The 12,776-nt window shown below is 41.5% G+C and overlaps 1 protein-coding gene across 1 annotated transcript in view; it reads right to left on the minus strand.

Annotated features, from left to right (window-relative positions):
* MYO5B (myosin VB) overlaps nucleotides 1–12,776 on the minus strand; it is a 284,644-nt gene that overhangs the window by 148,597 nt on the left and 123,271 nt on the right. Inside the window, exons 3-4 of the mRNA XM_087819084.1 lie at nucleotides 7,838–8,009; nucleotides 3,648–3,792 (exon numbers count right to left, since the gene is read on the minus strand). Coding sequence (XP_087675210.1) covers nucleotides 3,648–3,792; nucleotides 7,838–8,009 — 317 coding nt within the window. The remainder of the gene's footprint in view (nucleotides 1–3,647; nucleotides 3,793–7,837; nucleotides 8,010–12,776) is intronic.

Raw genomic sequence — 12,776 nt, forward strand, 5'->3', positions numbered from 1 at the left:
CCCCTGAGCTTCCACAGAGTCCCCCCTACTGATCTACATACAGCATCAAGAGATGGAGAGTCCCCATCAAGAAAGAAAATCTGGCCTAGCCGGTGTTCCTCAGTGGTTGAGCATCAACCCATGAAGCTGGAGGTCACGGTTAGATTCCCAGTGAGGGCTCATGCCTGAGTTGCAGGCTCGATCCCCAGTAGGGGGCGTGCAGGAGGCAGCTAATCAATGATTCTCATCACTGATGTTTCTATCTCCCTTTCCCTCTCCCTTCCTCTCTCTGAAATCAATAAAAACATATTGAAAGAAAGAAGGAAGGAGGGAGGGAGGGAGAGAGGGAGGGAGGGAGAAGGACAGGAAGAGAGACGAAAGAGAGAAAGAGAGAAAGAGAGAGAGAGAGAGAGAGAGAGAGAGAGAGAGAGAGAGAGAAAGAGAGAAAGAGAGAGAAAGAGAGAGAGAGAGAGAGAGAGAGAGAGAGAGAGAGAGAGAAAGAGAGAAAGAGAGAAAGAAAGAAAGAAAGAAAGAAAGAAAGAAAGAAAGAAAGAAAGAAAGAAAGAAAGAAAGAAAGAAAGAAAGAAAGAAAGAAAGAAAGAAAGAAAGAAAGAAAGAAAGAAAGAAAATCTGGTACCCAGTGAATCAAGAGAAAGAACTGCTGAGTCCAAGACCAACTGAGTCATAGCCTCCAAAGACTGGAAGTCTCACACCCCTTTCCACCCAGCTGTTACGGAGGCTCAGAGTCAAGGCACACGGTGCTGGGCTACGGCTACTTGAATCACATAATTATTTCAGTAACTACTGATGAGTCAGGAAGAGCACAACACACAGTTGGCAAGTATTGTTAAATGAATGTGTTCTAGTATTCAAAATTCACAGAGAAAACCCATATTGGAAATACAGCAAAAACTTTCCCTAAATCTGACCAGTAGGTCTCTTCTTTCTTACACAGCAAGGATTCTTCTAATGTGTCTCTCAGATCAATAACAGAAACCCTGAGCTGCTGACAACAGAACATTCCAAAATAGCCCTCTCCTGTGGCCACATGGGCTGGTCTTATACTTCTAAGGCACATTAGTGAGCAAAAATGTAAGTAAGAATTTCAGCAAAATTATCTGGCTATACCCTGGGACTCAGCAGATAAAATGAGTATAAACTTTAAAACCTTAAAGAAAACCCATAAGGAGCAAATCCTGGTTCAACGTTAACACTCAAACCCCTTAGTCATCACCAAATGCACTGCCCTAAGCAAGACTGGATCACCAGCACCCGGATGCCCACAGCCCCTTCCTTCCAGTGGGTGTGAATAAGAACATAAACAAGAGAAATAACCCAAGTGTAGGATAACCGTGGGCCCAGCGTCAGGCGTGGCAGGGAAAATGGGGCCATCTGGCCAAGAGGACCTATAATGTGAATAAAGCTTGAAGTTAGGAGATTCTCAAAGCTATAGGACCTCAAGGAGTCTTTGATAAAGAACAGCAAGGAGAATGGGATGAAAACCAATCGAGTATCAATGACATCCATGAAAGACCAAGTCTTAGGGAGCTGCAGGAACCTTTAGCACAGTAGGAAGTCATCAGAACCAAGCCACACTCACCTTCTGTTTCAGAACTATAAAAAGCCACCCCATAAAGAAGAAAAGACAGTTCTCTTTGCAAGAAGCAAATGAAAACAACTCAGCTTAAGTGATTCCCCCAAGGCACAGAAGCCTGTCCAGACCCCAGGTCTCCCTCCACTGTGCCATACACTTGACCTCCAACAGTAATACATGAGCAGGGCTGTGGGCTACAATACACTAAAACGCATTCTCTCCGCAGGATCTGACCTTGAACCAACCTTTCTATTAGGAGGTATGCATCAACAGGTTACACCAAGCTAAGGGACTCCTGGTCAGGCCCTGATGGCACATTAATATAGTATGTGGAACTTCTTACGGTATTCGAGGTCAAAAGTTGCAACCATTTTAGCTGCACAGTCTCTTACCACATTTTGGAGAAATAAAATGGTTATAGATCATTGCATTTATTAAATTGCTTATTCTCTAATCACTGCTTATTTTGGATATAGTCACTGTATAACCATAATGAAACTGACTTTTTATATACCGATCTCCACAGCAAGCAATAAAACACTATAAATCAGTAAGAAAGCCTATGAGACAATCTCCCCTCATGGGAACTTTCACTGGGTTGAAAATTATGCTTGAAAAAGCCACTAAATAGCCTTGGCCTGTGTGGCTCAGTTGGTTAGAGTGTCGAAAAGTCGTGGGTCTGAGTCCTGGTCAGGGCACATACTCTGGTTTCAGGTTTGATCCCTGGTCAGGATGTGTACAGGAGGAAACCAACTGATGTTTCTCTCTCACATTGATGTTTCTCTCTTTCTCCTCCCCCCCCCCCCAGTTTCCTCTCTATCTAAAATCAATAAAAACATAGCCTTCGGTGAGGAATAAAAATTTTAAAAAGCCACTGAATAAACAGATCACCTTAAATGGAATTCTCCTGTACAGAAACCAATCACTCCCCCCCTAAATTAACCTAAGCAGTCCCCCTCACCCCCACCCAAGAACTTCCCTATGTATGCTGCTAGCTCCACGGATGCTCTCCAGATGTAGAAAGAAAGATCTGGCTGAAAGGATACAGCATTTTAGTGTTAACTGGAATATACATTTCTGCTGAAACTTCATTAAAACTGTTTTTCCCTAAATTATGTCTGAAGAGTTCAAAGACTAACACTGTGATGGTGAATTTTGTGTGTCAACTTGGCTAGGACACGGTACCCAGACTTTGGGTCAAGCGCTAATCTAGATACTGCTGTGAAGATAATTTTTTAGATGAGATTAACATTTAAATTAGTAGACGCTGAGTAAAGCAGATTCCCTCCATAATGTGGGTGAGCCTCATCCAATCAGTTGAAGGTCACAGGAGAAAAAAATCGACCTCTTCAAAAGGGAGGATTCTGCCAGTAGGCTGTCTTCAGTCTTAAGGCGCAAAATCAACTCTATTCTGGGTCTCCAACCTGCAAGCCTTGAGCCAATTCCTAAAAATAAAAATCCTCCACCACCGCCCCCCCCATACACACACACTTCATACTGGTTCTGTTTCCCTAGAGAATGCTAATACAATTGCCTAGCCCATCTTCTGAGGAAATAACCTGTACTTATGCTTCAAAGAGCAAAAATGAGACCTATTTAAATGGCTAAATAGAACTCCACTTCCAGGCAAAAACAAAACAAAATCACTATGCATGACTATTAACTGGAAATTTCTATTTCCACCCCAAATGCTTGGCATTTCAAGAAGTTATCAGTCCTAGTTCCTTCAAAGGGAGACTCCAGTGAAATCTGTAAAATGAACGGTGATGCTATAAAATGGATTCATTATACCAGTAGGAGAGGAGAGCCAAAAGGAAGTCAAAGAGATGAAATGCTAGGCATTTATTGCATTGCTCAAACAATGAAATAAGTCTAAAGAGCCACTGCTCTCCAAGCCTAGGTTCAGGTTCACAAGAATAAAATGAAGACATTATGAAATGTAGAAAATGCAACCTGGGCTGGTTTTGTTTTAAATATGTCCTCAAGTCTAGAACCACCATTGAGCTAAAGCAGCGAAGTCTGACCCCCACTCCTCGACAACCCAGAAAGACTTCTGGGTTGATGTGGTTCTTACCTGGCCATCTGCTTGTAGGCTTCTTCTGCCACAGCAAAGATGTGGGGGTCCATATCCCCCATGTTTTGGCCGCTGTAGGCATAGATGACATCTTGTCCATAGATTGGCAGCTGTTCATAAGGATTAATGGCAACGAGCACAATACCTGCAAACAAACAATGCAGTCAGATTCTCATAGCACAATGGCCCCCAGTATTAGCTAATAAAGGCCCCTGTTCATATCCACCAAATCTAAAGAATGAGAGGGTAACAGAATGAGTCTTAATGAATCACTCAACTAAATGAAGACATATCTATGCATTTACCAGGCACCATGCTAGGCCCTGGTAGAGAAGAGAATGACAGGGCAGGCTTCCAAATATTCTAGAGCATGAAATAAGCACACACAAGCACGTGCACAGACGCACACACAAATGCTCCACAAATTGAATTCATAAAATAAATGTGTGAAGTATTGTAGCATCAGAGAGAAGAAGATGCTTAACTCTGCCAACAGGTATGAGGCTTAAAAAGCCACCTCAGAATTAAAATCTAGTAAAGGAACTATTAATTGTTCATTTGTGTATGGGTTATATTAACTAAAATACAAACAACTGGTGGAGACGGAGCATGATTTATACACCTTAAGGTTAAATCTTGGCTCAGCCAATTGTATACTGGGTGACTTAGGCAAATTACTTAACCAGAGTGCCTCAGTTAATGGGCCTGTGAAATGGAGATAAGAACTGCATTTACCTGGGTTATCCTGAAGACAAAATAATTACTAGAGAGAGAGAGGACACTTAGAACAGCACCTTACACAGTAAGCACTGAGTGCTGGCTAGTTTTGATGATCTTGTATCACATTATATTATGTATTATATTTCATTTCACCTTTTTTTTTCATCTTGTGACCCTAAAAGGATATACTGCAATAATGGATTCAAGAAATACATATTGATTGAAGAATGGTAAATCCTCTAACCTTTTGAATCGTTTATGGAAGGGTAAGGTAAATTAGTATTTGAGAGAAAAAAATACAAGCTCTATCTTCAAGACAAGATAGAATCCATGCCTTTCCCTTTCTTTTCTTTTTTTAAAAAATATATCTTCATTGATTTCAGAGAGAGGAAAGGATAGGGAGAGAGAGAGAGAGAGAGAAACATCAATGATGAGAGAGCCATCGATCAGCTGCAGCCCACAACCCGGGCATGTGCCCTGACCGGGAACCAAACCCCGATTGCCTGGATCCCAGGTTGATGCTCAACTGCTGAGCCACGCCCGGCCAGGCCATGCCTTTCCCTTTCACATAAGAGCACATTCTGAATGTCAGGAGAACCACTGCCAGGGCTTCAAAAAACACACACTCTTCCAGTTGTGTGGGGGACAGAAGACAAGAATGGAAAGGTCACTGCCAAATAGGAAACCTCTTTCACTGTGTTACCTTCCACTGTTTGAAGAGAAACATGGTCAGGACAAACCACAGACAGGGAGAAATATTTGCAAAAACCACATCTGATAAAGAATTAAATTATCCAAAATATACCAAAAACTCAAAACTCAACAATAAGGACATGAACCACCCAATTAAAAAAGGGTAAAAAACTTAAACAGATACCTCATCAAAGAAGATATATAGATGGCAAATAAGCATTTGAAAAGATGCTCCATATCATATATCACAGGGAAATGTGAATTAAAACAACGTGATGCCACTACACACCCATTAGAATGGCCAAAACCCAGTAACACTGACAACATCAAAAGGTGACAAGGATGTGGAGCAACAGAAACTCTCATTCACTGCTAGTGGGAACGCAAAATGGTACAGCCACTCTGACAGTTTCTTACAAAACTACACATAATCATGCCATACGATCCAGCATTCACGCTCCTTGGGGGTTTATCCAAAGGAGTTGAAAATGTATATCCACACAAAAACCTGCGCATGGATGTTTATAGAAGCTTTGTTCATGATTACCAGAACTTAGACGCAACTAAGACGGCTTTCAATAGGTGAGTGGATAAATAAACTGCAGCACATCCAGATAACAGTATTATTCAGCACTAAAAAGAAATGAGCTATTGAGATACAAAAAGACGTGGAGGAACCTTAAATGCATATTATCAAGTGGAGGAAGGCAATCTGAAAAGGCTACATATTGTGATTCCAACCACATGACATTCTGTGAAAGGCAAAATTACGGAGATGGTATGAAAGATCAGCCGTTGCGGGAGTTGTAACAGAGAAAAGTATGAACAGGCAGAGCACAGAGGACTTTAAGGCAGTGAAACGACTGTCATGCTACCCTAACGGTGGCTATATGTCATTTCACATTCGTCCAAACCCACAGACTGTACAACACCAAGAGTGAACCCAAATATAAACCATGGGCTTTGGGTGACAATGACGTGTCACTGTGGGTTCACTGATTACAGCAAATTCACTCCTGAGCGGAATGTTGATAGCGGGGAGATCGTGCATGTGGGTGGGGAGGGGGTACAGGAAATCTCTACACTTTCCAGTTAATGTTGCTGTGCACCTAAAATTGCTTTAAAGGTAAAATCCATTTAAAAGGAGGAGAGAGAGAGAATAAAGCAACCAGATTATTCCAAGTAAAGGGCAACGAGAAGAAAAGGACCCATAAGTCCACTTCAGATGAAAGTTTGCCTAAAAAGACAACCTGGACTGAAAAATAAGGCCCAGAGCTCTGATAAACCCCACTTAAGAGAGCTAATGACTTGGTGAATTCTCTTAAAAACAGCCCCACATATTCTACTGGTTATTAGAATTGCATAAAACCCTAATTCAGGTAGTATTCAATTCAAAATTTGATATGAATTTTGAATACTTTGAGGTCACACATTTTCCTAAAATGTCTCAGCTCCCTCCAGGGCAGAAATAAGTGCTTCTTAATGAGTTGAATTCTGTGCTGCATCAGCCACTCTGAACAGTGGAAGCATTTGGACAAATACATACGGATACCAGGACCTCTCTTAGAGGGGATGCTTTTAAAAAGTAAAGATGACCAAAGAATTTATATGCATATATGCACAGCCCGTGGACACAGAAAATAGTGTGGTGAAGCCTGCGGTGGAGCAGGGGCTGGGCGAAGGGGGGCAAAATAGGGTAAAATGGGGGACATCTGTAATACTATCAGTGATAAAAATAATAAATAGTAAAAATAAAAAGTGAGGCTGATGGTCATTTGTCACATTCTCCTAAAAAGGGAGATTTTAAAAAATCTTGTTAAAAAAAAAAAACTTATTGAAGGTTCTGGCAACTGATGGTTTCTTTCAAATAAAACTCCCACTAGCAATTGGGGTGAAGGAGCTTTTGCAAAACTACCTCTCAAGTGCCAAGATCAACATGCCATTCACCACTCCTGAAATCTGGCAGGAAAGCTCACTCTAACTTAGTAGCCAACTGATCAATTCCAGACCGAAGTGGAATATCACAGTGAAAAGGTCCCTCATGCCCTGTGGCCTCACCTGTGGTCGCAGACAAGACCAGGCTCTGAAGCACAACCAGGACAACCCCACAAAGAAGCTCTCAGCCTGACTCCTCAACCAAATCCTAAAACATCTGTCCCTCCAACAACAGTCTATAGGGTTCTTATTTTCACCGTAACATTTAATTATACTCTAAGGAGAGGAACTAAAATTTAGAATGTGGGAAATTGAGAACTTTCAAGAAAGACGATTACGAGAGAATTCCAGGATTTTTAGTTGAAAGCATTTGTCATGCATGGCTTCTGTTCATGAACTTGACAAATGTTGATCAAAGCACCATGTTTGTACATGTGCAAGTGAGAGGGTTAGAGGAAAAAGGCAGCCCTTTCACAAGCAGAAACTGAAAAATAAACCAGGTATAGATGCGGGAGTGTACTCGGTGGTAAGAGCAGATGCCGGAGCTGGGACACCAGTCTCCTAAGATTCCAGGACTGTGCCCAAGCCAGTCAAGTGACACAGTGTGGGCCACTTCTTCCCTGGTTGAGCTGTGACTGACACCAGTCACCCCACAGAGATGTAGGGCAGTGTAATTAAGCAACATTCACTGACTGGAAACCTTCCCAGGGTCTCAGATGAGAGGGGCTTATTATGTAAATGACAGTGAAAGTAGGATTCTTAACCACTGGAGTTTAACACGGAAAATCTAAAGATTGTAAGCACTTTCAGACACATGCAGCCAAGAGATGCCCCCCACTTACCACAGTAAGTGTAGATATGGTTGGACTCCAGGAAACGGACCTTTAAATTGTGCAAAACTGCAGGCTCGTGTAGATAGCTGAGAGCAGTTAGGTCATTTTCGCCCACCAAGATATCTGGATTCCGTAAGAAGGGCAGCTGGTTGCTTTGGACATCAATAGGGTATTCTCGAATCTAAATGGAAGTAACAGAACACAAAAAGGCCCAGTTATGAAGCATTTAGCCTGCATTCAGTTCCTGTCTTACTGGCTTGGATAGCTATCCTAACATGATCATAAGTGACAAAGATAAATAACATGTTTTAAAGAAAGGCAAACTGAACAAAATACCTGTGTTGGATAAGACACCAGCCCAGGTGGAAAATTTGCTGATAACATAATCTCAGTGTATATCAAGGTAAAAGACTGAAAGGCATGAGGAATTCAGGAAGCACAGCTAGATTTAATAAAAAGTTCTGCTCCTCAATAAAAAAAACACTTCCTGAGACTTTAATTCTAGTTCCAATAGGAATACTGCTCCTTCTCCCATCCAGGAAACTTTCTCTGGTTTTCCCCTTTTCATGCTGGTGTTTCTTTACTCTCTCTCCCATTAACCAACACATTCACTTCTTATTTGGATTACTCTGCAACTGACAAACTACCTTCCTTATGTGCTCTCAAGATGTTCATATATTTTCCCAGTACCTAACTGCAAGCTACTCTAGGGCAATAATTTTACTGTGACCTAAAGTATAACATAAGCTTGAGGGGGGGTGGTGGGGGGGGTGGTGTGTGTGTGTGTGTGTGTGTGTGTGTGTGTGTGTGTGTGTGAGAGAGAGAGAGAGAGAGAGAGAGAGAGAGAGAGAGAGAGAGAGAGAGAGATCAGGGAGTATGACTACACATTCTTAAGTTCAAATCTCAAGTGCAAAGTGTATCCTTTTACTCTTAGCACAGCATTTGGACTACATACGTTTATTGACAGGATATATTTATAACTCTGATTACATGTGTACAAACACATACGTATAATTAATAAAAAGATGGTGATATTTTTAAACATTTAAAACAGGAGGAACTTGGCCACTGCTTCCCATGTTTTATCTGAGTGTTAAGTTTCTTATAGTGTTCTTAAGAATCAACTGAGCACTTATAAAAACAGTTTCCCAAATACAACGTATGTTCAGGAGTTCTGTATGGGGCCTAGGAACCTGAATTTTTTTTTTTAAATCCCCAAGTAGTTCTGATACAGATAGGTCATTATTTTAAGAATCACTATTCTAAACAAGCCTTTCATGACATTCTAGGCACATGGCCTCAATTTACTGAGCTAACAGTCAAATTTTGAGAGAATATAAATATCAATGCCCCCTCCCATCCCACTCTTAGAGGGACTTGCACCACCCGATCCTAATGTATATTAATAAAGCCCACAATTACAGTACTATGGTAAGAGTTCTAAAATAGGCAGATAAGTGAAATGTAATAGCAGATCCAGAAAAAAATGCAAGCACACATGGAAAATTTGTTCATGACAACATCAAAATTGCAAATAAATGATTAAAAGGAATTTTTCAAGTAAGAGTAGTAAACTAGCAGCCACCGAGGAAAAATACTGGGCCAGTGTTCTTTTCTCACTCCCTCATACCAAAATAAGTTTTAGACAGAACAAATGTGAAAATAAAGAAACCAAAAAGAAAAACAAAACCAGTAAGAAAAAATGGGCAAATGTCTGTAAGAGTTTTAGAAGGGACTACTACTTTTAAAGATCCATGCAAAAGCTAGAACAATGTAGGAAAGTATTCATTAATTTGACAATATATAACTTTAAAACCATCACAAAACACACCATACACAGAGTAAAATGGAAGAAGGGGACAGTAATTCTGCATTATGATTGAATTAATAATCTTAATATCCAAAAAGTTTTAAGAAATCAGAGAAAACTAACACCCTAACAGAAAACTGTGCATAGAATACAAGTCTCAAAATAAGAACTGCAAATGAACAACATATGAAAAACCACTCAACTTGACCATTAATTAAAATGATGCAAATAAAAGGTCATTAGCACTAATATTATCCATCGGATAAACTAAGGTATAAAAACTGACAAGACCCCAACTAGGAAGGGTATGGGCAAACGAGTTCACTGCTTGTGGGTTCAGAATGATTTACCCTTTCTGGAAGGCAGCTGGCAACACCTGGTCAGAAATTGTCTTGAATATACTCTTTCTTAGCCTCAGGAGACAGTCTTACAAACTAGTGAAGATATCGACTCACTAAGCTATGAATATGAAAAGTAAAACATGACTTGGATCTGTATTTTTGGTCAGGCAGCTACACACAGCATTGTGCTAAATCTAAGAAAAGGCATGTCAGAGAATGAAATACATAATATGACTGCATTTATTTAAAACTGCATGCTAAACTCTGGAGTAACAGCCCTACAAAATACCAATGGTTATCTATATTAGTGAAGTTTTCATCGTTGTAGTTTCTTTCTGTGAAAAGCTCTTTTATTTGTATCAAACTTACTCCATACAGGAGATCAGTAAACAACTATCATGAATGTGATGCAGACAAAATTTCCAAAAGGTGGGAGACTAAGGGAAATGGAGTGTTAAGTGATTTTTATCTCATTAAATTCTAGAGTGGATGGCCCCCTTCACCTCCTGCTCCGTTAGTGGGATCACTGGAACTCTACCCAGACCTCCCTGCTGTAGCCATTCTGAAGACTTCCCAGTGGAGAAGTCCTTTCCCCTTAGAAGCATGTCTGCTCAGCAGCTCCAACTGGGTCTCCACCCCCTGGGGAAGAAGCACAAGGAACAGCCAATAGCAGAACTGCAGAGGTCACGCAGCCAACTCCAGTTTTCAGATTAGAAAGCAGGAACCTGAGCCCAGTGTCTTTAAACCCTGAAGCAGAAATGCTGGCATTCCATCTTTTGTCAGATGAATCTCCCCTTAAAATACTGTCCAGCAAGCATGCAGAGGGAAATGCACATGCAATTTTGCAAAAACATGGTCCACGAATAAGCTAGTGGTATTGGTTACAGAAAAATTGATAAGAAGTAAAAATGCCCAGAGCAGCAGAAAAGAGGCAGAGCTGCAAGCTCAGCATTGAAAGCCACAGACTTCCTGGTGTGCATACACTGAGAGGGAAGGCAGGAACGAGAAACTTGGCAGATTTTTTTCTTTAACAGGAATTTGATCCTAACGCTGCCACAAGTGTCTATCATTGACCGCTAACATGGTTTTATTAGAAATCTAAGTGTTTACGATGTGATCAGGGACCATGAGCTTTCTGGCACAAAAGACTTCACTACATAATAACTGGGCCTTTGGAGGTGGAAGAAAAAAAAAAGATGGAAGGTTAACACATCACCAAATTAATGCTCAGTCACCCACTTGAAACAGCCTCAGCCTCCCCCTTGAGAGCAGGAACAGATGGGGGTCTGCAACTGGTCCCCATCCAGCACACAGGACTAGACGACGCTACAGACCATAGAGGGAAGAGGGTAGAGCACTGGTCTATACTTGCACTCTCCAAAAGGGTAGCACACGTGGCTATTTAAATTAAATTCATTCAAGTTAAATACAATTACAGCTTCAGTTTCTCAGCCACACGAACCACATTTCAAGGGCCCAGCAGCTGAGGCGGCTAGTGACTACCACACAGACCAATACAGACAGAGGACATTCCACTGTGCTGCAGTGTTCTGCTGGGCAGCACTGGTCTAGATTGCTCTAAACTGTGGTCTGTGATTCTAGGGTACGTAGTAGGTCCTCTAAAAATATCAGTGGAAAGGATGTCTAATTAATTCATAACCTCTCCCTTACCTCAATTTGTGTCCATGTTACATGGAACTACAGCAAGAAAACATAGAAACGTCTTTGAATGACAACTCCACACACAAAGGCTTAAAGCTAGTAATAGCATATGTGGTAGATAAAGAAAGCCAATTTCTTTCTCCTACTCTTTCTACCCACAGATCCAGAAGATCTAGAGAAAAGATAAGCTAGTAAAAATAATGGTTACCAACTGGCAAGAGGACCCCAAGGAGCTACAAATATTATACTTGTGTGGAACCCGCACCCAAATGGGAGTTAAACTCTATACTCAAGTCCTGGCCATCAACCAAGGCAATAGTTCTCAACTTTTTCTGTACGTTGGAATCCCACAGGGAGCTTTATAAACAGGTATTCTGTGTCCCATCCTCAAGTTCTGATTTAAGTAGTCTGGCTGCTACCTGGGCTTTGTGATTTTTCTGCAAAGCTCACCAAGGATTTCCAATGTGCAGCCAAAGGTGAGAACCACTGAACTCAATTGCTATGAGGCCTTAAGCCCATCCCTTCACTTCCTCAGACTGAGGTTTCCCTAAATGGTAGGATGAGAGGACTGGTCCCAACAACCTCTAAGGGCCCTTCCAACTTTACTGGCCTGAAGCATTTAACTTAGGTCAGTGGATGGAAGGGTGTTCTCTTTTGTGAAATTAGAAAAGCTGTCCCGCAGAGAAAACAAAGTGGTATGAAGTTCTGCTCCCCACATCACTGACACCAACGCGTTGCCTCCACATTCACCAGGCAGACGAAGATGAACTCCCATCAGTCTTCTAGGGTTCTGCCTGAAGTGGTATCCATCAGTCCTATCGAGAGCTCTCTGGGCAAAAGTCACCATGGGGTCCCACCTAACTGCAAGGGGGCTAAGGACCATGGAGTATTTAGATACCATCTCTGTCACGATAAGTGCTCCTGCTTTGGGAAGTCAGAGAGTAACTCAAAGGGAGCTCCCACGAGGGTTTCAAAACAAGTGTGAGGTTGGGGAGTAAAGAGAGAAGGGCAGGAGGAAGAGTCAGGTGTCTCACTGTGTTTCTTCGTAGACGTCTAAAGGTTCTTGGCCTTCATTTTCTAAACCCTGTATTTGTATACAATGTACATTCGCTGTAAGTTACACAGAAAGCTCCAC

The sequence above is a fragment of the Miniopterus natalensis genome, chromosome 7, assembly GCF_054644295.1.
Source record: "Miniopterus natalensis isolate mMinNat1 chromosome 7, mMinNat1.hap1, whole genome shotgun sequence".
Taxonomy (NCBI): domain Eukaryota; kingdom Metazoa; phylum Chordata; class Mammalia; order Chiroptera; family Miniopteridae; genus Miniopterus; species Miniopterus natalensis.